The sequence below is a fragment of the Barbatula barbatula genome (genome assembly GCF_947034865.1).
Source record: "Barbatula barbatula genome assembly, chromosome: 11".
Taxonomy (NCBI): Eukaryota; Metazoa; Chordata; class Actinopteri; order Cypriniformes; family Nemacheilidae; genus Barbatula; species Barbatula barbatula.
Window position 1 is genome coordinate 8,538,075 of NC_136774.1, and position 27,168 is coordinate 8,565,242.

The following is a 27,168-nucleotide window of genomic DNA, read 5'->3' on the forward strand; positions in this document are numbered from 1 at the left end:
AAATCCAGAGACCACTAAGTCTGAGACCAATGTACAAAGCTTCACTCCAGTTTCAGAAGCAGATTGTTGTGAGTTATTTTATTAACACATGGCATGGTTGAACATAAATGAGCACACTGGTGTGTTTTTAAGTGAACTAAGTGCTCTAGAATGTGGCATGATGGATAAACTCCCGTCAACACATATGCTAATATACGGCCAAAGCCAACAGCCTTCCTGTGATGCACCCAAATAACCGTAATGTACAGTATAGTGTATTTAGATGCTTGCATATAATCTTGCCATTCGAGAGCATCGTTGTGACCTCTGATTTGAATCATTGCATTAATAACAGGGAGACCCACCTGACATCAAAAGTGCTCATCAGGGGATTACGTTTCATACCAAAAGCATACAAATGAGCAACAGGTATTAAAAACTGAGACCAAGACCCAGAGGGTGTCAAGACCAAGGCAGGTCGAGTCGAGACCAAGACCAGCACTCCCAAAATGAATTCAAAAGATCCACAAAACACTCAAAAGTCATAATAAAATAATAATAGAAGTAACTTGGGTGAGGATGTTTTATGCTCCATGTTTTATCAGCCACCTACTTTAACATGTTAGAATTTTTACCTGCACAAAATTGTAATAACTAAACATAAAAAAGGTAAAAACTCAAGATAAATTGAAGTCTGTGTTGTTGAAATAAAACGAAACATTCGGTGACTTAATTTGTTTCATTGCTTTTTTTATCGAATCAATAGGAAAATACCTGATGTGTGTTGCTCGGAAATGCACAAAAGATGCAGAACAAAAAATGTTGTTTAATTTTGTCACTTATTATCTCAAGGTTTCTTGAATAATTGTACATAATCAATCAATCAAAATATTGGCACCTGTTACAATGGGCACAGATGGGTGTGTGAAAAATGCCACTCTACTTGTGCCACCTGTGCAGGTAAGAACCGGTTTTTACTTGCATTCTATCGTTATTCTAAATAACTTCTCATTTACAAGATTTGTTTTTCTGGCTTTTAGTATGGTTTGTTTTTCTTCTAAATATCTAGCGCCTTTGTAATGGATCAATTTTTTATTAAAGCAATAAGTTCAGCGGAAAATGAAAATGTTTGCTAAGTTGACTTAAGGATGTTCAATGATTAATCGCATCCAGAATAAACGTTTTTTTGCAATCACATTTCAGATTTTGTGGGCCTTTGTGTGTATTTATTTTGTTGACAGGTTTTTTTGAGAATCCCCCATTCTTCTCTTACTATTAGTAAGAGTAACAAAAGTTACAGAAGAATCAAATAAAGAACAAGTGGTGAATACTTTTAAATCCAGAAGTTTTACATCCTAACGCATGAATGATAATAGCACATAAATCAGACAATACACCGGCAATTTAGTGTAATTCCCACAGTTGTGGTCTTGACCGGTCTTGAAATAAAATCCAGAGACCACTAAGTCTGAGACCAATGTACAAAGCTTCACTCCAGTTTCAGAAGCAGATTGTTGTGAGTTCTTTTATTAACACATGGCATGGTTGAACATAAATGAGCACACTGGTGTGTTTTTAAGTGAACTAAGTGCTCTAGAATGTGGCATGATGGATAAACTCCTGTCAACACATATGCTAATATACGGCCAAAGCCAACAGCCTTCCTGTGATGCACCCAAATAACCGTAATGTACAGTATAGTGTATTTAGATGCTTGCATATAATCTTGCCATTCGAGAGCATCGTTGTGACCTCTGATTTGAATCATTGCATTAATAACAGGGAGACCCACCTGACATCAAAAGTGCTCATCAGGGGATTACGTTTCATACCAAAAGCATACAAATGAGCAACGGGTATTAAAAACATTATACTTTTCTTGTATCAAAACTCCACTAATTCCTTCACTACTATACATAAAAACAGCTTAGTCCGTTTTTTTCTTCAACATTCATACAAGCCTTACTGAGCTCATCATATCTGAATTGTGCAGGTACAGTATATCAACCCACTTCTGTATAACCATTTAGTATCAAAGTTTTAATAGTTTTAGATCTAGTTGTATGTATGCATGTTGCAAGGCGTTGTTAAAGCATTGCAATAAGTCTGAACACCTAAAGGACATGAACGTTTTAAGAGATTTCAATCGGCTTTCACTGGGCCAAAATCATAAACACTCTTAAAGGATTTGACTTTCAGATGTGAACTATGATGACAAAGGAGTGCTGGATGACAAATAAATCCTAGCTTTTTCACAGCCACACAAGAGTGAAACAAAAATGACCATAAAGTAGTACCTTCTCAAAACCTTTTACACAGAGTTGATTGTACTGAGGTATTCTGAAAAATGAAAAATTCAATTTTCATCTCAAGGCCATTATAAACTGTCTGATGCCTTATAAACGAAACCGCAGTTCTTTGCACATACTCCTGCTTTTATCTCCTGTACAATCCAGGGAATTAAATGACTGTGGCACAGAGAAAAATGAAACGGAGAGTATGGTTGTGTAGCAGACATCTTCATCGGACCGTATTTCAATATCTTCTTTACTATCTCCATGTGCTTTAGTGAACCCTAGAAACAGTGCTTTTCCGTATCTGAATTAAGTCACTCACATGCAAACTTTCTATGGAGATGAGACGCATTACCGACGTATTCACAAAATTCTTCACTATTTTCCAGGTCTATGCAAATACTTTAAACAGCGCTATAGATGCAGGTGCAGTTCATCTTTGGTAATATCATCCCTTATTATTCATTTGACCTGAATGCTTGCTGCCATCTGCATTTAAAGTAACTAGTAATAAAATAAATAACTCCCAGTAGAACAAAAACAAACCAATAACAAACAAAAAGGAAATGAATTGCGCCAACAACTATAGACTGAAATCAGCCAGGTTACACATGAAAACATGTCTTTGCTTTTTCAGGGGTGCAGCCCCGGAACCTGACCCCCCATGGACCAAGCTTGCGTCCGCTTGACAAGTCCTTTTTAATTCAATGCAAATCGGTGTCATCACAGAATCTCACGGGTCTCTTGGACTTCTTGGGCTCTCTGGTCCTGACGAATCTTTCTCTTTTTAAGAGCGACTGCGGTCTTCTTGCACTCCAACCAAAATTTTGCTGTAGAGTTTTTGTTGCTCCTCTTTGAAGGTGTCTTTCACTTTCTCTCGCTTTAACCCACCGTCCCTACAGACACCACAAGCACAGTTTCCATTTAACTCGTAATGTAAAATTAGAATCAACCACTTTACCTTTAGCATATACAGTAAACTATACTGGGTGAGTAACAGTTGAGCAACACAGCATTTCAAAGACTTGTCAGAAGTCTTTAAGTAAAACATTAGCTACAGTATGTCTACGGCGTCACGCCAATTTGAATTTTCACCATGAATTTAAACTGGTTTAAAGACAAGAAATTGTGTTATTATATTCTACGGTCAGCAGATGTGTTTGCTGTATATGCACATATTCGAGTTGAGTCGCTTACCACAGCAGGTCCACCAGACCACCCTGCCTGGCGATGGCTGCTTTGACTCTGTTAGCAAAATGCACTGCATCCTCGCCTTCCTGCAGAAAGAAGAAAGGCTGTTGTGTGCGTGTTTGGATTGTTGGTCTGTTGGTCTTTTACGATGTTGTCGGATTAAATACATTCATTTATTTTATTTGATAGGCTTTATACCTTTTATCCAATAATGAAAGGTATAGTGACAGAAAAGTCAAGGAAAACACGACACAGGCTGAGCATGTACTACATTTACTCTATTGGTGAACAGTCGAAGAGTTCACTTGCAAATATGGATAACTCAGTTTCTTTGATTTTCAAATATCATGTTTTTAGTTAGCTGTATGTTTTTGTTATTATTCAAAACAAACCAACTGAAGTTTGAGTGACATTACTTGGGATGCACAATAATAAAAAACAAGATAAGTACGTTTCGTGTCTGCACATCAAATCATTTAAAGCTCATTACAGTGCATTTTTAGTATATACAGATACAGAAATGAAGAGATCATTCCAAATCTGCATTTCCAGATGCCTATTCCAGTTCAGTGTTTGTGGAATTTCACTCAAATCAAACCTTAGGCATGACAAAATCATCCAACAGCAATGTGAAAGACTGACAGCATGACAAGACACATGCAAACTGTGATCAAAATCCAGGTTATCATTTTGTAACTTTTCCTAAATACATGTACAAATACTACTTCAAAGTGAATATGAACTACACAGCATCTTTTGATATTTTCTCCAGTTTTCTTTTTCTGCAAATAAATCCATTTTTATTTAAACATTTGGGCAGATCTGTGTTAGTAGTTCACAGAATGAAACCAAAATAATCATTTTACCTATACAAAGTGTTGTGAATGTGGTGGAAGAACCCAAGTGCAAGCAGCGAGGATGAAGGGCTTAAACAATAACATATATATATATATATATATATATATATATATATAAACAATAACACGAACACCCACGATGGGGGAAAAACACTAACAAACTAAATACAAAAACTGAAAACAAAAACTCCCCACAAGGGGGCAAAAACAACCAACTAGGAATAATAAACAAAGAACTTGGACAATACATACAAAATCACCGGACCATGAACAAGGGAACTCTGAACAAGGCATGGAACACAGAATACAACCAAAACAAACAAACACAGGCAATAGACATGAGGGCATTAAATAGGGATACAAACGGAGGAGATAACAACGGGCAGGTGTGGGGAATGAGACACAGGTGGAAAGCAATACTAGGGACGAGAGGGGCGGGGCCAATGATGAGACTGGAGAGAACGCATATTATGTCCTGATTGACAATAATATGTTTCTCTCCACATAAAACACGTGGGTCTGTCATGATTCTGCCCCTAGGCCAGAAAATCAAGACAAGACAAGACAAGAGAAGGCATAATCATGACAAAATTGTACATTTGTCTCTAAAATGGTTTCTTATTATTTTCCGCAGCTGTATTTACTGTATCTACAGTATCTCCTGGGAATGCATGACCTTAGCATTAGTAATAAATTTTAACATGCATAAGCTAACATAACCTATTAATGAAAGAGCAATGTCGTTTTTTCAGCATTTATTAATCTTTGTTAATGTTAGTAATGGCAATGCAGTTGTTCATGTTAGTTCATGGTGCATTAGCTAATGTTAACTTTTGATCTAAAAATGTATTATTAAGCATTGAAGTATTGTTCATTATTTTAAGTTAGCTAATGCATTAACTAATGTTAACAAATATAAACCTCTTAGTGTTACAAATAATAAAAGCAGCCCATAAAATGCATACATCCTTTTTCATATTCATTAAAAAAGCTCAAATATTAGTTTTGTGGAAAAAGGAAAACTTTTTTCATAGCTTCATATTTATGAAATAGTTGTCAGACTCATCTAGTTAAAGTAAGGGTTCCAGCATTGATATAGGGATTTTCTGTGTCGTTCAAATACAGACCGACTCATCCAGACTAGGATTTACCTATGGTTATCATTTCGTTGAATTTGGTTTGAACAGGTGCCTGGACATGCATGAAAAGGAATGGCCTATTTGTTTATATGCAAAAGCAGACGTCCAAATCCAATCTGCGGTGGGCGGACGAAAAGCTTGAGACTAAAATCTAAACCACACAGGCCAAATTTGTACTCGATTTGTCTACTAAATGCACCCATGCAGAATCGGCCAAAGCAATGCAAGTCATTTATCCCACAGAGATTTTCCTGCATTCATAATGAGATCATGAGGCTGTGTGTATGTGTGTGTGGTCACCTGACGGGTCATGGGAGGCAGGTACCACACGCTGCACACGATCGCCCAGCTGCTCATCATGCGGAGTAGATAGTTCACCATCCCAAATTTACTGCTGTTCCAGAACGCCTCGCCAAACCTCGGGTCATACTGTACACACAATGGACAACAACAACAAAACACTTGAAAAGCTGAAACCAACCTAGTCATTCAGGCCATTAAAGATCATTTTGTATTTGTGTTATCATAAATATGTAAATCATTTCAATGTCCAGTTGGTGTGAAAAGAAGGTGAGAGGGCACACACGTCAGAAGGCATTTGCATGGAGAGTAAACTCGATTTTTTTAAACGCCATGATGCAAAATAATTAAAAATGTTCACCCAAGTGTTGTTGCAGATAATACTCAATAAAGAACTAGAGATTGCTGACCTTTATGGCAACTGGGTAAACAGTAGAACCAATTTCAAAGCTTCCTTTCTTAAACATCATCACGGATGTGTTATTAATGCAGGTACCTGGAGATAAATTACACAATGAACACATGAAAGAATAGAGTCAGACAATGGTAGACAATGGTTATAACAAACCAACTCGCATATAAACACTAGCTCCATAATAATCACTATGTATAACGTGAATTAAAAAAAAGACAAAAGAAGTAATCTTCTCTTCCTTTCTTTCGTTTTTACTTTTTTAATGTGTTGCATCTAAATGTATCCTAAACATAAAAAAAGAAATATTGTACAAATATTTATAATGTAAGATGCAATTTTGCACTATATCCTTTTTATTCCTATGCATTAGATACATTTTACATTAATGGAATTTATATAACTTTATAGAATACATAAACATTTATAGAAACAACACTGTTACATTACTTAATATTTAATTATATAGACATTATATGAATTGTTAATATTAAGAATGCTGTTCTTTAAAATCTTGTTTTCCAATGTCAGCAGCAACTGTAACATTCAAGATGATCAAATCTTTCTCAGTGTAAATATTTGTACATGGTGCCGCTGGCTCGTATAAACGTTTTCATTACTAAAAGAGACACAGAAATCTGCAGTACACTATGAATTATGAAGAAAGGTTATAAAACGGTCTCCTCTGTACATACAGACTGATTTCTAAAAATGAGATAAATCTTACCCTCTGGAAAAATTAGGATGGGCAGTTTGGTTTTGTCTTTTACATGATCGCTCAACCTAAAATAACATTCATTTTATTAATAACAGTTACATGAAAGAATGAACCCTATATCATAACTACACTTGAAGAAGAAGTGAGGTCATACATTTTCTCAGACTCAGTCTGAGATCTACAGTAGCAGTGCTGTGTTACCTTTTAGCCACCAGGTGGCGATCTTTGACTTCCGATCGTTCAAACCAGATGTGTGGACAAGCTTTAACCATGGACCTCTGAACAATCCCCATCAGCCCTCCGTGGATTTGACCAACCTATAACATACACACATGCGATTAACCCTTCACACACTTGCATGTGGTTTACGAGGACTCTCCATAGGCGTAATGATTTTAATAATGTGTAGTGATACTAACCCTAAAACTGACTATGACAGAAAACGTTCGTCATTTTTAGTTTAAAGAAATGTATGTTTTTAAGCAATTTGGTTGATGCAGACGAAGGAAGGGTTACACAATTAACCCTTCGTACACACACAAGAGGTTAAGTAAAGGCACACAAACACTTACCATTGCATAGCATCCGTCACTGGCTAGTATAATGACATCAATGGGTGATGTGTGGTTGGCGACACAGATGCCTCCATTCTTGGGTTTATTTTCACTGTTCCAAGAAAACACACACGCAACTGTGAACAATGACTGTACAGCAGCTAGTAGAGAGCCAAAGTCAATGTCATTATTCAGTGCCGTAACTTGGTCGATCAGAAAACAGAATGTTAACATGAATTAACATACTTGAGGAGTCAACATTCCCAATGCTGAGAGATAAGAAACCTGTTTGAACTCAATTCCAAACAGTGAAGAGTTTAGTGATCATATTTTAGATCTGTGTTAGAGAATAATAAAAGAGCTAATTATTGTCCACACTTTCTACTAGTGTCTGATCTTTAATCCTGCTTCGATGGAAAGCTTGCTTATTTCTGGCATTTCTGCTAGATTAACATTTGTGGCTCATTTGCTCATACCTGTGATGGTATGTGATGATAGCAGTCAGCGCTCTCACACAGATACGATAACACATCAGGTGCACTTTCTCACTGAGAACATTTTTCAGCCTGTGTACACACAAAACCACACATTAGTATCGATAATCAAAACTCTATTTATTTGCTGATATTTAGTTATGGGTGAACGGTCAACATAGGGCTGATACTGTATATTATGAAGTAAGTAATACAATTACACTATGGTAAATGAAGCTTATTTACAATCATGTATTGTATGCAAAACTATAAAAACTACCTGTATGTGAAAAAACGGATAACTCAGGTTTTAAAGATTAACCCAATAACGATTAATCCCATCGAAATTATATATCTGTGTACTGTGCATATTTATTTTGTATTCATAAGCACATACACATACACGCATGTTTAAGAAACATACAAATGAATAAACTTTTAGATATAATTTTGATTATTGGTAAATACAAATAAAAACACCTAAAATGTCCTAAACATATATAAATATACATGCATGTGTATGTTTATGTGTTTATAAATACAAAATGTATATGTACAGTACACAGACACATACAGTAATATGTAAACGCAAACATTTATTCTGTACGTGATTATTCGTTTCGCAGCCTTATTTTTAACATGTTTATCATGTTTTTATTGTGTAAGTCAGTTGTTAATAAGTCGTTTACTTAATCAAAACAACCCAACTGCAGTTTCAGTTACGTTTAAAATGTAAAAATTCTGTTTTAGCATTATGCATTTTATTATGCATTTGACCAGAAGGTTGTTCAAATTTGTGCTTTCACTTCTTTTAACCATCATTTGTCCAAGAAACTGGCAAATGTTTTAACCGCTACAACATTTTTAAAACGTTTCCTACCTGCCATTGGGCAAAAGACCAATCAGGGTGGTGAAGAAGACCAGCAGGCTCACTCCTGTGACCGCTAGTGTTAACCTGATCATGAAAATATAAAAAACAAGACAGCCTTTTCAAGTTTTGCCCTTTAAATCCTTTTTCATTCGATATTTCATTACCCTTAACTTTTTTGCTTTTATTATCGAGGAGAATTGGGAAAAAAAGATGTTGGAGCCCAAACTCAACCCTGCATCTTCACAAGCACCAAAGCTTCAAGAGCACATTCACTATAACTCAGCTATAACACCGCTATAAATCAATAAGGGTTTTATATTTAAAATGCTTGATTTAATTTACACAATCGCTTCAGCAGTTTTACTGAGTCTAAGCATTTGGGTTTCTGCCCATGATTCAATTAATCCCACAATACCCAGCTGGGGACATTTTATTAAAGAGAGCTCGGATATCAAGCACTCTTCATCATCTCAAATGTGCGCACAGGTCAGTGAGGATTTCTATTAAGGAATGTGGGTTAAATTCATTGCCCTGACTGACATTAATCCCACACAAGCTCCATATGGCCCTGAGAAGCGGCAGAATTAGCCTGCATTTCAAGACGCTAAATTCAGACGTGTGTGCCAGAACGGAGCAAAAGACACTTTTAAATGTCTTGTCAAAAATAAGGTTGAAGCAGCGTGTAAGAAATTCTTATGGTGCCGAATGGGACATGTCCAAACCATCATGGTACTTCCAGGGTACCTTTCTATGAATCTTTGTCTTTTTGAGTGTTCCTGTAGCACACGTGGTACCATATTGCAAAGCAAAGGTCATGGGTTTGATTCCAAGGGACACACATACTGTTAAAAATGTACAACTTGACATCTACCAGATGCATGAATATGTTTAATTTACTTATTTGACCAGGAAGCCTTGCATGCACCTCGGTGGAGATGTCGGAAGAACTGTTCTTTCTCACCTGAGAGGCAGCAGAAAGCCGTAACGAATGACAACTCCGAGACCCCACAGCACCGTCAGTCTTGTGCTGATGTGCTGGAAGTTATAGTTGCTTCTGGTCAACAGGTTCCACGACTCGAGCTCTTCCGCCGTAAAACGTTTCGTGACCTCATCCTCTACGATGCTTTCAATCCCTCGCCGGGAAAAGTAAAAGATGTCGGACATTTCGTACTCTGAGGAGGAAGGGGTGTGGCCTATGGTGGTGGTGGGTCCGTTCAGCTCTCGATTGCAGCCGTTCCGCCGAATCTCTTTGAGCTCTTCTTCCAGCGAGGTAGGTTCCTTGGCAATGATGCCTGAGAGATACATCACAAACAAAAAGAAACAAAAAGTGAAAGTTGACTTGAACCACAAATTAAGAAAATCAGGTTTGTTTTTTGAGTGAACTATCCCTTTAACTTCGCCTTATGTTACAGTGAACATCCACCTCACGTCCCAGGAGATCAAATGAGCACCAGGGACACACCAAAACAAGCAACATCATTGATTGTTAACAAACACATGAGCACACACCGCAAAGGTACATGATATATTTTGTTTACACAGTCACAAACACGCATACCATTAGCGTTAGTCTTGTACAAAAGATGGTTCTTCTCCTTGGCACCTCTTTCTATCCTCAATGTGGCCCACTGGAAAACAAATGAAACGAAACAAAAAATGTGATGCAATATACCCTTAAAGGTAAAAAATATATTGACCCACCAAGAACTCAAAAGAAGACACACGAACAACACTGGACCCCATTGACTTCCATTCTCAGGATATCTTATTTTGTGTTCCACAGAGAGAGTCATATAGTTGTTGTTCTTCTGAAACCCTGTATCTGCATATTAAATAAATCATTATTATCAGTCGTCTTTAATGTTTGCCAATGGGTTCTGCAAATATCAAAAAGTAGAAACAATGAACTGGGACATATGAGGTTTCAGGAGGACATCGATGATATTTTTGAAGGACGTGAAGGCAGTTAACATGTTACCCTACCGCAGTACAGTATTACAGTTACTGTTGATAGAATAAAATGTATAACTTATTATTAAACCCATTTATTCAATAAGAAATTATGTACACACATTCCTCTATAATACGTTATTCAATTTACAATAATACATTATTACAGTCATTTTAGAAATGGTGGTGGGCTGTAGCGAACATACAGACAGAAACGCACACACACGCTAAGAAGGATCATTGTCCTCGGGGAACAACAAGCACTTTATTGAAAAGATGTGGGAGGAGGAATAATGCGAGTCGGTTCATCCAGGAAGGGCATGTGGAGAACACAATGCACACAATTGACTTACAGCACTGAAAAACAAGGAAACACATCTGAGAGACATAAAGTATTGACAGATTGGCAAAGTTGACCAAAAGCTTTCCTTTAATTCCCAGTTGTCTTGAGCCATGCCCTAGTATACGATCAGTGTAAGAACTGGCTCCATAACCTTCATTTGTCTATTTAAATGACTAGTTGAAGTGTGTATGTGTATGGAGCACTTTGAGCTGTGGGGACAAAATACTGACATCTATAAATCATTTTTTTCTGCAAGAATTAGCGCTAAAGGAATTTTTTGGAGGATCTATTGACAGAGATGCAATATAAAATACATAACTAAGTAAACATCTGTCACTGGGCTTAGAAAAATTAAGTTGAATTTAGTTTGCCTTTGTTTAAAGTACCTATTTAATTTTCTTCAGTACTTTTTTTTAACATAACGTCCCCGTGAACTGGAAATTGGGATAGTTTTTAATTTACTAAAATGAGTGGGCGTGGCTTGTGTTTTCCCCTGCGAATTGATTGGATGTGTAAAAACAGCCGTTGCATTTTGAAATGAAACTGGCAGCAGACTGACAGCTGAAGGGGAGGAGTTAACTCCGGCCAAGCTGTCTAGATTACGTCATGTGAGATGGATAGCCATTTGAGGGCAGAAGTGCATTTTTAGATGTGAAGATTATGAGGATACATGAATTTTAAAATGAAAATGACACACATAGATAGGCTATTTACTATAAACGCTACAATAATTCATGAAAAAAGAAGAATTGTCATTTTTAACCATTAAAACCCAAGTGTAGACAACAACTGGCCTTTTGAATCACTGTTCACTGTAGTGTGCCCTATTCATTAAGGGGTTAAGTGACCCACTTTTTGCTGCTGTGCCTTTAAGACGCCCTGGGTCATATAACGCATGTACAAACTGAAACAGCTCTCTGCCACGCTCACACACAAGCTGTAGGCTTAAAATAAGGTTTAAAAATAATTTGTGCCCTTTCAGCCTCTTCGCAAAACCTGCATAACATTGTGAAAAGTTCAATCAAATGTGACGCACAAACTGTACGTGACATCCAACTCTTTGAGTTTTTTCATTACAAAAGGAGAACCTTGATTTTTCATTATATGACCCCATTTAACCTGCTGGACAACAGCTGAATACATATGAATGCACACGCGTGTCTGCACGAGTAATAAGAAGGCTCAGATTCATGAATCAGCCACAGCTGGAACAAGAAGCCCCTCTCCTCATTCTGATAACTCATAATGTAGAAAAATATGTGTCGGTAAGGAAAGAAAGTGATTTGATCCAGAAACATTAACCAGATGTGCACTGAAGCAACAAACCCTTCCCATCCAGATCTTATTTCTCCTACCCATTAACATGTATGGAAACTGACTATTAATTGTACGGCAACTAGGCTCTTTTGTAGAATTGGGACCGATATGAGAATCGAACTTTTCTTATCAGAGAGCCAAGTTAAAGATGAGATATTCAAAACTGCTAGGATCATGCGTACTCTAAGATACTATTGAGCGACCAATATAAATACCACGACCAGACTGCGTCATATGTTCATCCCATCCAAACTTCAATAAAAAATGAAATCAAGCCCGTAAAACATTTACAGCCAACTCACCTTAAACACCTTAAGCAGCGTCTTCATGTAGAGCATCCGGATGCCGAAGGACAGGCCAAAAATGGCAGGAACAATGATGAAAACCAAGAGCAGCGTGAACCAGACAGTGAAAGAGATGCCCAGAAGCATGCATAGCAGGTTATTAAATGGAGACACAAAAGGACCCATTTTGCAAAACAGAAGCTGTTTATCTTCTGGATAAAGGGTAAGATTATCAAGCTGTTTTATGGTGAAAGTCTCCAAAGCATGATGTGAAACGGATCCACGAAGTAGACATAGTTCTTCATAGCCGTCGGTCTACAAGTTCGAGTGAACACATCATTCTGTACATGGAGATTTATTTCACATTCAGTAATTCATATCCTCAAACTTTTGCAACTTCAGATGCGTCATGAGCTTCTGCTCCTCATATTCCACATGCCTCGGATCTGAGGAACATACGGCAGTTCAGTCACAGCGATTCGCTGTTGAAAGGCTCTGAAATATAGAAACCCTGCAGAGCGTAAAGAAACAGAAACCGGTTACAATGCTTCTATACACAAATGTTACCGTCCTCAAATAAGAAGACATTATAAAGTCACACAATAAACACGTGTGTATCCTATTTTGTCTAACTAAACTTATATATATATATATATAGCCCTATGTTTTGCTATTAAATATATTAAAATCTTATCCATCAGATTACTTCTTAGGCACATGATCTCATGCAGCCACAGCTTTCAGATTGTAGACGCGCTTGACTTCATGCGGCGCTGCGCAGACCGACCGGCGCTGCGATCAAAATGCCGCGAGAGCGGTCCGAAAGCACAAAGCAGAGGACTGATCTCGCGATACTTCATTTCATACGCCCATGGATCTGTGCAGCGCCTCATCAAATCGAACATCGTAGGTTAAAGAAGAATAGACTTACAATCTTCCGCTGAACTGTATCTGTCAGTCCATCACGCATGCTGTCCGTGACACAGAAACGGTTACTCGGCGATGCATTAGGTGTTATATCCTGAAACTAAAGGCACCATCCACAGACACCAGCAGACAGACCGTCACGGGGAGATGTGCAGCACCGAAGCTCCGCGTGTCGTGAGTGACGTATAGACTCTGACGCGTGTCTGATTTTGGATCACACCATTGGGCGGAATGTGTTACTAGATAACAGTTTCATAAAATTGGACACGAGGGTTTTTCAAGGGGGCGCATGGTGGCCCAGAAACACAATTTCATACCGGGATGCTTATTAATGCATCTTTGATATTTGATGAATGTCTGGTATTTATACCATTTTAGATGACTTGATATAGGCTACTGTTTTCTCATGTTTAGACTTGGGATGGAATTAGGGTGGCCATTTCCATAACACCAAAAAAGGAGGACACTTTGCGGCATTTAGTGAGGCAAGAAAAACTGCATCTGGTGTACTCGCAAATATAATACAATTTCATCTATCATATGGTATCATGATACAGTGATTCTGAGATAGACTACTCTATTCATTGCCAGACAATTTGATCAACAACATATCTTGATGTAGACCTGTGTGTAACAGAAGAGGCAAAAAAAAGTGTTTATTCACAGTATTTGTATTTATTCAAGGTACTCTTGTATGACTGGTGACTGCATGATAGACTTTACAAAGCTCTGCAGTTGAGATTTTGTCATCCTGAGGTGATGTTGCCTCTCGAAATTAAGACCTAAGGGAAGCTGCAGCTGTTTTTCAGTGCTGGCATGTCGGTCAATGGCGGCTTTACCTTTACAACTAACGTCCCCTTTACAGCGACATAGTGAGCAAAATCCATGGAAAGCATCACTACTGCTTTTTGATATGAATTCGTGCTCTTCTGTCCATTCTGGATTATATGACGTCGGACGTTTCGGCATGTTAACGTTATGATGTGACGTAGAGCCGGACGTATGGCCACCCTAGATGGAATGACGGTGTTTCTTTTACGTCTATTTCTTCTTTCTACAGAAACCAAAAGCAATTTTTATACATTATTCTTACGATTATCTCTAATATATATTTTACGAAAACATGAATAAAACACGCGCTCAATCGCCGTATGAATTTCATTACACATTTATGTATTAATACAGTAGCTCAGTTGGTTTTGCACATTTTCTTTTTTCTTTATGTCTACACTGTACTTATGTACCACAAGCATGCAAACAATTATGAAAAACCCCATAAATAAATGTGAAATTAATTTAATTTAACTTCCTTGTAACTGCACTAAATAGTTAAGTCAAGTCAGCTTTATTTATATAGCGCTTTTTACAATTTTCATTGTTACAAAGCAGCTGTACAAGAAAACATTGACTATAAGCAAAACATAAAAGGTTATGGAAGTCAAAGAAGAACAAACACACTAAAAACAGGACGTTTGTGACACTTTTAATGTTAAAGATGCTGGTTTTAATAATCAAGTTTTGCAAGTTTTAATAATCATTTAAACTCATCGTGCCTGGCCAATTAGAAACAACTTCCGAGACGATAAGCTCCACCCACTTTGAGATATTCATTTGTCGTTCCACCTATTTTGTTATTTCTGTGAGCCAGTCCAGCTAAACGAGAGCGCCCTCTAGTGACCAAACGCCGAACATTCGTTACACGCTGCTCTTCTGTCCATAAAACTATTAAATGCTAAAGCATAACAGTTTATTATGGTTTATTATTTTTCACAGCACGATGTAAACTGAATTTTTTTTCATAGATAAGAAATAAACTTAATGTCTGAAACAGGTACTTCAATAATCATTCAAACTTACCATTTAAGTCCACCAGGTGGAGCTTTATATTTGGTAGTGCAGTGCTCTATATTCAAATGTTTTATTATTGACCTTTTGTAAGATTGCACTTGTAGATATGACCTAAAAACAACTTAAAACACCAATACTACGCACTTGAAATATTTAAAGGCAGAATTACAGTAAAATGTTATATTTGTTTGAAAACAGTTTTACTGAAACATGAAACTCAGAAGTGCTTTTTGCATCTTTTAGTGGCAAAATGAAAACATAATTGAAAACTGAAAACATAACCAGATTACCTGAAAACAACACGTAATGAATTAAAACAATGCATGCGATTGTCATAAACATTTAGTGAGAGATGTTAATCATGTAATAACCAGGATAAAATTCATGACCAATAAATATCACATTTTACATTTATTTTTGAGCACAATACCATTGAATTTCAATTGCAATACAATCAAACGGAAAATAAAATGTATGTAATGTACATCTGACAGACAGAAGCATTTTATTGTTCTTGTTCATCATTTCACCCAACCAAATCAGGACGTCAACCTTTAGACAGAATAACTACATTCAGTGGAACGTCAAACCCCACAACATGTCAAACCATTTTCTAAGGAAAGGTCTCTCTTTGAACCAGCACCAATGAGGTCACTGCTGACCTTCAATTGTGAGTCACGGATATTCCATAGCCACGTCCGTCTGACCTGAGAACAGTTTGGCTGTTTGATATAAGAGTTTTGGATTAGTTGCTTTATAGGGCTCGGTTAAAAGAGGGCCCTTTATATTCGACATCAAAAAGAAACTAGACTACACGCAGAGGTCTGGGGCAGAAAGATGACCTGTGATTGGCCACTGCGCATTTAAAGCAATGATGGATGGACTAAAACAAACATTAGAACATCCACACGGCCCACATATAACACAAGGTTGCTCACAGAGCTCAACTACAGATCATCTAAACAGGTAAGGACAAAAACCATTAATGTATATCTCACAACATTTCTCTTAAAATTATCTTTTTGTTAAAATAATACAATTTCAACACACGTTTAATTGCCTTGGTGAAATGCAAGTCAATTTTTAGATGTCATGATTTTTGTTATCTTCTGGCTCTATTATGATGTCCTTGAATTCTAAATTTTTAATTGAAGCATATGAAAATAATTTTTTTAATGTTCAAAAAGTATAAAAAACATTTCTTGCTTTATCGGTGATATTAATGTCGGCGACACAACTCACATTTATGCATTTGGCAGACACATTCATCTTTTTAATCTGTAAATGTTACATTTTAAAGTCGAAGGTTTTTTTTTAAATAACAATGAGCGTTTGGGTATTTGGTACATTTGTGCCCCTTTTGCTTTAATGACAGCATGCACTCAAGCTGGCATGAACTCTACAAGTTTGTGCAGAACCTGATGATCCATGATATCCCAGCATGATTTGAGAACCTTCCAAAGAGCATTTTGTATGCTTCGGTGGAAGCAAGAAAATCTGACCTGCTTTACAATAGCTCTTAAAAAGGTTGATGTTGGAAATGTGCTTATTTAATGAAGAGATGCAGAGATTCCTGAATGTTCCTATTCATTTCATTCCATCATGTTTAAAACTCTAAAATCCATTTTCACATTTAAAATAGACTCTCCACTGTTGCCTGTTTCCAAAGATGTGAAAAGGAAAATGCAAATAAATGAATGAAAGTGTGAATGAATATATAAAAGTTACGCTTTCCCCTAGTCTCGTATGAGATTATAAAGAAAGCATATTAATGTAAAACAGTATATAATGGGATTCTCAGAGCCTCGTACTTACTCTTTAAAACTTATTGGTATTTCATATTTAACTATCTATATTTATTTGTTTGTTTATTACAGAATTGATTCCCATTATCCAACACCATGTGGATCATTCAGAGAATGCGGGAGGGTGCAGAGAGCCTTCCATTGCACCTCAGTCACCTCATCAGCAAGAACAAAGAGGAGATTTCTGCGAAGACCAGCATCTTCAATAAACTGCACAACAATGTGCTCACGCCTGATAAAATCCCTGACTTTTTCCTGCCTCCCAAATTGACCAAGCGCTGCCTTGTGGCGGACGCCAAAAAACTTTCACAGTGTCTCAATGAAGAAATAAAAGGTCTTAGCCGTGGAAAAGCGTTCCGGCTCAGCCAACGAGCAAGTTTGAACAAATCTACAGCAGCCTTGAATAAACTTAAACCGATCCCGTATTCGCTTAAGTGCTACGAGTCTGGTTTGTTCGAGAGTCCGAACACACGCCGCAAAGAGTCTCTGTTTCATTCGACGCTTACTAGTTATACGCTGGAGCGAATGACCATCAGAGCACCGAATCTTGCGTGCAGATCACTGCTGAAGGGGGCCAGCACTGAGAGCGACACGCCTTCTGCTGACTCCACCCCTCATTCATCGCCACCGCCAATCAGACGAGAGAATTTAAAAAATGAAAGTTTAAAGCCAGGAGATCCACCCGAGCACAAGCTCAGAGATGACAGAGTTTTCTCCAATCTAGACAAAAAGCCTCTAATGTCAAGAGTTCCTCAACGCGCAAAGGTCATTCAGTCCTCTCGGCCTGCAAAGCTAGCCCCGCCCATTCAGTTCCCACTTGACATGCTACACTGCCAGGAACGCTTCCATCAGGAGCACGTCCTTCCCCTTCCACAGAGAGGTCGTGTGCGCCTCTCCGCCTTCCGGTCAAGCGCCACCGGGTGCTCCGCTACAGTCCGCATCCGTGTGGTCTCCATAGAAGGCTTGAGAGATCCCGGGGACCTTCGACCTCTGACCTGCAGCTTGACCCTAAGTCTCAATCCCGGCAAACTGCAGCGTCAGCACAGCGCAATCATCAGGAACTGTCGTAACCCTGTGTTCAATGAAGATTTCTTCTTCACAGAGCCCGAGGAGCAGGAGGGAGGCCTGAGAGATTTAGCCCTCAGACTGAAGGTGCTGGATAAAGCCTCGGGTCTGGGGAGAGGTGCGGTATTGGGAATTGTGGTTGAACCTCTCCGTCAACTGCTGCCGCTGTAAGACGCTCAAACTTACACACACGAAAAATACGCTTTGGCTTTAGGGCGGGGTTTTCGACAAATTTCCTGTCATTCAGAACCATTGACTGTAATGCGGATCTGTGCAATGCAGTAAAGGTTATAGAGATTTATAGGACAAACAAAAATCTATTGACACATGAAGCCTCCGACCAGCTATAGACGGAGATACTGGTACAATATATAATGATAAACATGTGAAAATATTTGGTAGCATTTTGAGCTCTGGTTTTTGTTTTGATGTTAGAAAACAACATGCCTGATTTGTTTTAGCAGTCAGTTCTTCGGCCTAAATATATAATATACACCTTTTTTTCTTTAGCTGTAAAGATTCTCGAATTGTCTCAAATTAAAAAGGTCAATGTTAATAAATGTACTTCATTTGAATTGCCTGAATAAAGTGCTGCTGTATAATATTAAACCAAAGAGACGCCTAACAGTGACAAGTAAGATTGATCATCGCATTGCTTGCATTCTTCATCATTGTTTTGGTAAATTGCTTATTGGTGTTTTAGAATTTTTCACATATCCAAATCTTAACAATACCAGAGGATCTGTGTTTTTTACAAATGTACAGACACTAAACAGACACTTTTTAATGACTGACACTAAGCTGATGGGTTTTTGGTTTTGGATCAAATTTTGCCCGCGTGCTGTGATTTTAAGCATGAACAAAATGAAAGACATAAGATTTTATTTAATATTTATGTGCAGTATTCCACTGTTTTTATGCAAGCGATAAAGAAGATTGAATTTGAAAAGATCTGACAATACTACAGTATTATTTTGTTGAATTTCAATGGGCGACTTTTACATTCACTAAATCATGAGAAATTATTACAATGTGTTCATCTTCTATTCATTTGTCTTTTTCTGTTCACCAAAAACAGAGCACACATTTACAGTGTGATACAAATATGTTGTCATACTAGATGGGGCAATTTGGCCTTATTTGAAATATGAAATTCTACTGTATTTACATTTTGTCATGTCGCAGACGCGTTTATCCAAAGCGACTTACAAATGAGCTCAACAATAGAAGCAACTGGAACAACATAAGGACAACAAAAAGCATAAGCGCAGTTAAACTGGTCTCATACGGACAAAAAAAACATATGTATTTAAAATATGTTTTAGACTACTTAATAGGATGAAACAGTAAAATTATTGATATATAAGTAAAAAACAGCTAAATGGGATATATATATATATAATATATTACAAATTCCCAAAAGAAATATGAATTGCACTATAAATATACAACACATAAATAAAAATATGCATATGAGATGCCCAGACCTGAGATCAAAAAATGACCTAATTTAAATATCTTGCGAGATCCATTACAAAAATATGACTGAATATTTGAAGTGTAGGGCAAAATAAGAAAGCGTAGCGTGTTAAGCCAAACATTAAACCCATTCTAAAAATTCGTTCAATTGCATACTGAACACTTCTGACAGCAAGCCCCGCTCTCGCCCATACAGTGTTTGTATGCGCACTAGACACAAATCGCACAAGCAATCAAATCTCTGAACGCCAGGGGGCGAGAGTGAGTTTCCTTCTACCACATCATCGCAGCTTTGAGTGATGATCTGCTCTTGGTAGACGACAACGCTTACAGGACGTCGACGGAAGTGTTTGCCTAACTGCGGTACTTGTAACACACACGTGTTCAGTCCATCACCTTTATAAAGATAAACCAGATATAAAGAGAGTCTTAATTAGTCCAATAAAACCCAAGAGTCCGCTTTAATAGAAAGATAAATGTGCAGGGAGGCAGCGCGAGACCTTTCCTTTAACTGCTGTCAACAGCCAATTAACTCTAAATGAGCAGCGTGCGCGTCTCGCGTAAAAGATGAGAGCGCGTGCCCGTGCTCGTGCTCGTGCATTTCATTAAACTGCAACCAGATGAAGTCGTTTGATCATTGCGTCCTCTGTGTCGTGCGATGCTCCGAGTCTGTAGGACGCAGAAAGATGTCGGAAGTTATGAAACTTTAACTTTCGGATCTCAGGCTGTCGGTGCAAACGCATGGAGGCCATCCATCAGAAAGTGCTATATCGTAGCTACCATTACCATTAACACGGGAGTTGGCAGCATCCGACAACCCTTGTTAAAAGGACAACCTCCGACCATTTTAATTAGCCTGCAGGGCAGTCTGGAGAGAGAGAGATGAGAGATTTAGAGATGGCCACTGCAGCTCTGGTGACCTCTACTCATCTTCTGTTAATACGTGGAAGATGAGCTTTTTATTAAGAGCCCGTGACTCATGGTCGGTGGCGTGTTGAAGGGGACGGTCAGAAGGCACTCGCCGAGTAATGAAGCTCAGCCCTGGGAGAACAAATCAATGCGGTTTCGCTGAACCCTGAGAGGTGGCACGCATGAATCAAAACTGACCCGAAGAACAAGAAAGTACTGTATTCTGTCCTTCCGGGGCACATTCAATGTTCATTTCGTTTTGATGGCCGCAGTGCATGTTGTAAAATAGATTTAATGGCCATAGAGGTTAGATGGGCGGCTTTTCCAAAAATCGAAATGAACAAAAATGTTTTCCTAAGGTTTGTCTTTTTACCACACGCAAAGTAAATGGGCATTGTTTGGGGTTGTGATTTTGATGTCAGTGCGGGCCGGGAATTCACACATTTTTTTCCTAAACTGACTTTATCATTCGCAAATCACATCGGAATTGATCTCCTACGTCTTTCTAAAGTCAACCTCGTATCTTAAACAAGGTAAACCAGCACACGTACTTGTCACGGTGGAAATGACAATCCCGCATAACATGTACACAAGTCACTTTATTTTACACTTTGTTTAGATGATCACGTGAAAAATGTAGAAATTAATATATGTAAGTAATTAAGTAAATGGAATTATGTTAATCATTTGGGCTGGAACAAGTGTAGAGTTATACATAAATGCATGTAAATTAGAATAAATTATTTTTAAAGAGCTTAATGTAACGTCGTGACATACCATAAATGTGCTCGTAGTTAGTAGGAAAGCACCCACGAAATACAACGACATTTGAAGCCGAGCGCACGTTGTACATCACCGTTACCGAATACAAAACACCCTCTTGACAGTAAAGCTATCAGCAATAAGAAATCCCCTGATTTCACCCGGCAGACAAATTCAACAACGAATCTCTCAGTTCAACTACCTGTTTTGAGGAATGAAGACATTTCATAATTTCATATTTCATGAAATGTGTTTAAAAATTGTAAATTTGTACTAAGTTGCTGTTGGCCACGGCGGCGAGCCGCTTCGTGAATTAAACGGTTCATTACGAAGGCTTTGCAGTCATTTACACACGCACGTAGAATGTGTCACCTCCACCCCTGTCGAAGTCAGAGTAATTAACAATAATACCTCATAACCAATTCTGGCCCTCAACAAGCCAAGACCAGCAACTTCACGATGACCTCATTCCTATTCATCAGACTTTCTAGATCATCCATATTTAAAAGACTCAACGATTGAACAAAATCCTTAAGCATATCATTTTCATTGACAAAGCAATTTACAAAAATGATAACTGCGATAAGATATGGCCACATATTTGCAAAAAGATTTCCGTTCATTGGGCGTTCGTTTCCGACATATGCACATTTCGTCTGAGGTTCACGCTGTAGCTGCTTATGGTAAAAGACAAATTTGATTCCTTTTTGGATGCCAGGAAATTGAGATGGAGAACATAAGACGGTAATGAATCCAGAGAGTAATGAAGATAGATGAAAAAGAGACGGATCAGCTACAATGTGGGTGTACTTGTCACATCACCCAGCCACTTGTGCATCTTATTTGCTCAGAGGGCAGGTTGAGCTCAGTCTTGGTGCGAGCACACGCATGAAGACGTTTAAGAGAGCCTTTGCCATGCTAAACAGTGACACTCTAAATGGCCTTCCAACTGGCAGCTTTTGTGTCGTGAAGAGGACCAGCTTCTCAACTTCAAAGGTGAAATTATGTCAAGATTAGGGGGACAAAACAACTTTATCATACGCCTGCTTTTGAAGTCATGGGACCGCCGTCTCTCTCAGCGCTTTATGTGATAAGCAGGAGCCCTAGACGCATGCAAACACACATGCTGTATGTAGTATAACAATTCTTACTGGTGATTGTGAATGATTATGATCTACATTAAGAACAAAAACATTAAGAAAGTTTGATTTTATCAAAAAGCATATGATACAATTAGAAAAATAATGATTTTTTAAAGATGAAGATTCACTGAGATGGATTGTAAGGCAACAAACAAAAATCAGGCCACTGGGTTAATGAACCAATTGAACTGATTGACTCAAAATAGCTTGTTAATTTGCGCTTGTGTTGCTTTCAACTAACGATATTTTTACTTCGAGATCATTTTTTATGACTAACTAACATGTTAGTTAATTTTAAGATGAACTAATAAACCTTTTGTCCTGCCGCATATACAGTACGTATTACATCTCAGATTTTTCGTTTCAATAGGCAGCCTGTTAACAATTACGTGAAACTCATGTGTTGCTTATTATTAAAAATATCCATAAAATACTGATCATTAAAAAGTAATTTACTCTAATTGAGGATCATCGAGCAGTCTTAGGGAACACAGCTCTTCTTATTCAACATTCAATGGGATGGATTACAGGCCAAGGCCACTGCATCACTGTACAACGCTACTGTAAATGCTTCTCTGCTGGACAGAGACATATATTTTGTATTTAGGCAAATAGCTTGAACGATTTATTTTCTTCGTATGCCTCAAAGCAACAATTGTCTTAATGTTCAAAAATGATGTTGAAGAAAAGCCATTATCAAGCTATTTATTTTGTGGATGTTAAGCCGCTGTTTAAAATGTTGCCCTTTTAAGAATTGACAAAGAATGTAAATTATCGAAAGGGTGGATTGCAATATTGTACATTTTTTGTGAAAGCATGCTGGAAATTGTAAATACAACACAAAAAAGTTATATTCTTAATTATAAAGGTTTAATTAGATACATAAATATTATGTTTTTTTGTATTTATCATGTGACTACATTTTTAATACAAGTGCATAATTCTGTGTCCAGTAACAGACAGAAAGAAAGGAAGGAAGATTTAAAGCTTATGTGATTTACTCAAAAAAAATATTTAATTTACAAATCTTACACAATTATATCTGCATTTCTTTTATTTACGGAGAGCCTTCATTCCATTGCATTTCATCTTGAAACATCACTGTTAAACAGCCACACATAAACTAGTCCTGGTTATTCATCACTTTAACTGTACATATGATTGTTTAGGTTTTCATAAATATTTCAAAGCTGTGTTAGTAAATACCACAAGTGCAATTCAAATACTGTAAGTGATCATATTCTGTACATATTTACATGTATAACATTTGAGATCATATTGAACAATTTTAACATATATTATTTAGGGTATCTATTATACAATATTACAACATTTAGTAAAATTCACTTTGGGTTAATTCATGACTTTCAGGATCCACTTGACTGTTTTAACAGTGGCATACATGCATGCAAGGTATGTCACAGTTTGTGCAAACATGATTTTCTAAAATCCATACAGTGTAGTCTTAACTGTTCTAAGGCTTATCTCATAAGTGTTCAAATGTACATTTTTCCAAATGAGAGTGCAAGAGGTTTCCCTCTTTTCCATCTTACATCCTTAAAAAATGCTGTCTGTAAAAGACAGGAAAAAATGTTTACCTATAGTTAAAACATGGCGGTTACATCACTTAGCTTATTCTACATGAAGCAAAAAAAAGTAAATTGCAGAGACTGTCATTGTACTCTGCACATTATACAATAGTCTTATATACACGCTGAGAAATGCACATAATATAGTTTCCAAAAGTACAGTACAGAAGTCAGGAAATCAAGTGGCGTAAATGTCTTCCTCTCCTCTTCCAGTGATGGAAAAGGTTGGCAATTTTGTCCACAGCTGTCCTCAAAACATGCTCTTACGTACCCTCACTTCTGAATCTTCAGGACTGCAGAAGAGCAGGGTGTAGAGATGCGCTCTTTTCCTCCGTAAGAGCTGTTCCGTCTCTCTCCATCAGCGTTGCTGTTCTCGGGCATATCTGTGTTACTCCCGGTGTCATGCCAGTCAAAGAAGGAACGGTGCCCAGGGTGGGTGTGGGTTTAATGGGCACGGGCACGGCGGGCATGCTCTGGGTCCCCGGGTGATGGTACAGCCCCTTCACCGCCACACTAAACGGAGGATAGTCTGACGACACTGGAACTGACTCGGAAAGCATGCCGACGTGCGGCCACACGGAGTTGACCATGCCACCTAGCTGAGCAGGCACAGGATAACCGAGATGATGCATGACGGATGCGATGGGCAAGCCGCTGGCCATCACTCCTTTATAGTCTCGACCAATCAGGCTCTCGATGGCGAACGGGTGCTTAAAGCTGCTGCTCTGCCCACCGCTTAGCGTGTAGCTCTGGAAGTGTGAGAGGCGGCCCATGGTGCCCAGGTAATCTGGATGGCCCATGCCTAGTTTACCTGAATGATGGTGGGACTGATGCAAAGAATGCTGGGGGTGATGATGAGAGTGGTACGAGTGGAGCACCGGGGTGCTCTTGCACGGCGAATGCTCCATCCGCAGGAGCTTGAAACGCTTTCGACGGCGCAGGAAGCTTCCGTTCTCAAACATGTCTCCACAGTCTGGATGCAGGGCCCAGAAGCTGCCCTTGCCCGGCTGGTCGGGGCGGCGGGGGATCTTAATAAAGCAGTCATTGAATGAAAGGTTGTGACGGAGTGAGTTCTGCCAGCGCTGAGTGTTCTCGCGGTAATACGGGAAACGATCCATGATGAATTTATAGATGTCGCTGAGGGGGAGCATCTTCTCAGAGGAGCTCTGGATGGCCATAGCAGTCAGCGAGATGTAGGAGTACGGAGGCTTTTGGTCACTGTAGGAGTTCTTTCCCGGCCGAGGCATGGCTTTGAGTTTATTTCTCCTTTTGAGATTGGTCAGAAGAAAGCAGGCATGTCTTCCGTTTAAACAAAAAATCTTTTGCCACAGCTCTGCTTTGATAAGCAGTTGTTTAATGTCACATCTGATTTATAATAGTTACATATGGAGCATCTCAGACCGTCAAGTCCACAGGATCACAGGCAATATCAAGTATGGTAACGAAAAGGCACCGTTTGAAAGTTACCTCTCAAGTGATACTCCACATGTGCGCGACACCTGCGTCCTCTCAGAGCGCAAGAAGTTCTCCCGGCGGAAGCGCGCTCTCGGCTGTGACTCACGGAGGATCCGAGACGCTTTTGTAAGAATAGCAGAGGTTCAGACCCCCTGCCAGTTGCGCTTTATTATGATGACACTGACTTTAGGACGAATGAGGGGTAAAAAGTGGGAGGGTCTGACTTCACTTGCGTTTAGTCTTATTCATCTGTACCAATCAGATGCAAGAAGAGCGCGCTCACTAATGAGTCTGATAATGATAACACACGCTGCAGGGAAAAAGATGTGAATACATCGATATTATGAAAAAAAAGAAATTGTTTAAAATGTCAAACTGTATTTTTGATTATAAACATTTATTTTATTAAAAGTATAAAACTTTATTTACATATATTTACACGTTGCTTTATTTCAAGCTGGGGTTGTATTGTGGCGTTTAGCTGTCTCGTTGTCTGTTATCCAAATGTGTTTTTAAAATATCAGATTTTCTTCATTTCAGTAAACGTCAGTTGTTTTATTCTTTTATTGTGTTTTTTATTCATCCTTAGCGAGAGTTTAAGTGACTTATTTCCCAGTATAATTCGATTTTTTGCGTTTAATCCGAATTGTATTCATTATGTCAATGTTGATATAACGTTTGTGATATTTGCAGGTTTTTTCCTTATAGAATAACTTTATTCTTACTTTTATTTATAAAAAAAATAAGTTTGGCTGTACATTTGAGTTGTTTTTTTATTTATTATAGTATTAATCTCTATAAAATATTTGTGACAAGCTGAACGCGCAACCCCGTTTTCACCGGGCTCATGATCAACCTGTCGAGCTGTTTGTACTTTGCCAGTATTTCACTAGGATAAACAAGTTTTTCCCCACAGCCCTCGAGAACAGGTACTCTGGTAAACAGAATAACAAAAGCGCCGGCGTTCTTTTGCGGCCAGGTGTCGCGGCGCGGCCCCGTCAGGCGCCTTCTTACGCCGGTTCCCGGCGGGTCGCGAATACATTACATTAATTAAGCCTTCAGTGATTTACCGTCCAACAATATAATTAAAGCGCTTATATTAGTGATGAATATTCAAAACGGTGTCAATTCATTAGCCCGCAGATCTTTCTTATTATGCTCCTGAAGAGCTTCGGTGTTTCTCCAGTTTAAGGGTCACCGGTGAACGAGCCGCGCGCATATTTCACACACCCGGCGCTATTATCGTCTCCGGGGCTTAATGTCTTTGGATACGCCGCGGGACTGCCGACGAATAACGTGTGTTTGTAAGCGCCTTTGACACGCGGCGCACTTGGCACCGGAAGGCCCCGGAGAGGCTGCGACGGGAGCGCGCGCGTGTTCCTCCTCACCGTGTTGTTTAGATCAATATTAAACCTGCTCCCACAAAGCGCGGTGTTAAGTAGACGACACGCTGATACGCATAAGAAATTAATTAGACGGTTTTCACTGCGCTCAACTCCTGGACA

At 38.5% G+C, this 27,168-nt stretch overlaps 3 protein-coding genes across 3 annotated transcripts; 1 reads left to right on the forward strand and 2 right to left on the reverse strand.

The window, feature by feature from the left end:
- Positions 1-1,480: 1,480 nt before the first annotated feature.
- Positions 1,481-13,827, reverse strand: LOC306900964 (glycerol-3-phosphate acyltransferase 4-like). The gene is made up of 13 exons (XM_079468358.1): positions 13,614-13,827; positions 12,701-13,193; positions 10,347-10,416; positions 9,750-10,080; positions 8,798-8,872; positions 7,921-8,010; positions 7,463-7,556; positions 7,092-7,207; positions 6,900-6,955; positions 6,171-6,256; positions 5,761-5,889; positions 3,471-3,550; positions 1,481-3,169 (listed from the first exon to the last, which is right to left on the reverse strand). Exons 2-13 carry the CDS (start codon positions 12,866-12,868, stop codon positions 3,061-3,063), a joined length of 1,404 nt encoding a protein of 467 aa, XP_079324484.1. The 5' UTR covers positions 12,869-13,193; positions 13,614-13,827; the 3' UTR covers positions 1,481-3,060.
- A 3,531-nt stretch (positions 13,828-17,358) lies between these two features.
- On the forward strand, positions 17,359-18,498 carry LOC306900191 (C2 calcium-dependent domain-containing protein 4C; the record flags this gene model as incomplete). Its single annotated transcript, XM_079466953.1, has 1 exon — positions 17,359-18,498. The coding sequence occupies one exon, from the start codon at positions 17,359-17,361 to the stop codon at positions 18,496-18,498; it is 1,140 nt and encodes a 379-aa protein (XP_079323079.1).
- Positions 18,499-24,495: 5,997 nt separating this feature from the next.
- Positions 24,496-25,455, reverse strand: foxb2 (forkhead box B2; the record flags this gene model as incomplete). Its single annotated transcript, XM_079468348.1, has 1 exon — positions 24,496-25,455. One exon carries the CDS (start codon positions 25,453-25,455, stop codon positions 24,496-24,498), a length of 960 nt encoding a protein of 319 aa, XP_079324474.1.
- Between the last annotated feature and the right edge of the window lie 1,713 nt (positions 25,456-27,168).

What these genes read in the sequence shown, in the direction of transcription:
- LOC306900964 (XM_079468358.1), bottom strand. Translation starts at nt 12,868, where the DNA reads ATGGGTCCTTTTGTGTCTCCATTTAATAACCTGCTATGCATGCTTCTG. An exon ending in CGCTGCTTAAGGTGTTTAAG is followed by an intron (nt 10,417 to 12,700) that starts GTGAGTTGGCTG and finishes TTTGTTTTCCAG; the next exon opens with TGGGCCACATTGAGGATAGA. An exon ending in GTACAAGACTAACGCTAATG is followed by an intron (nt 10,081 to 10,346) that starts GTATGCGTGTTT and finishes TGTATCTCTCAG; the next exon opens with GCATCATTGCCAAGGAACCT.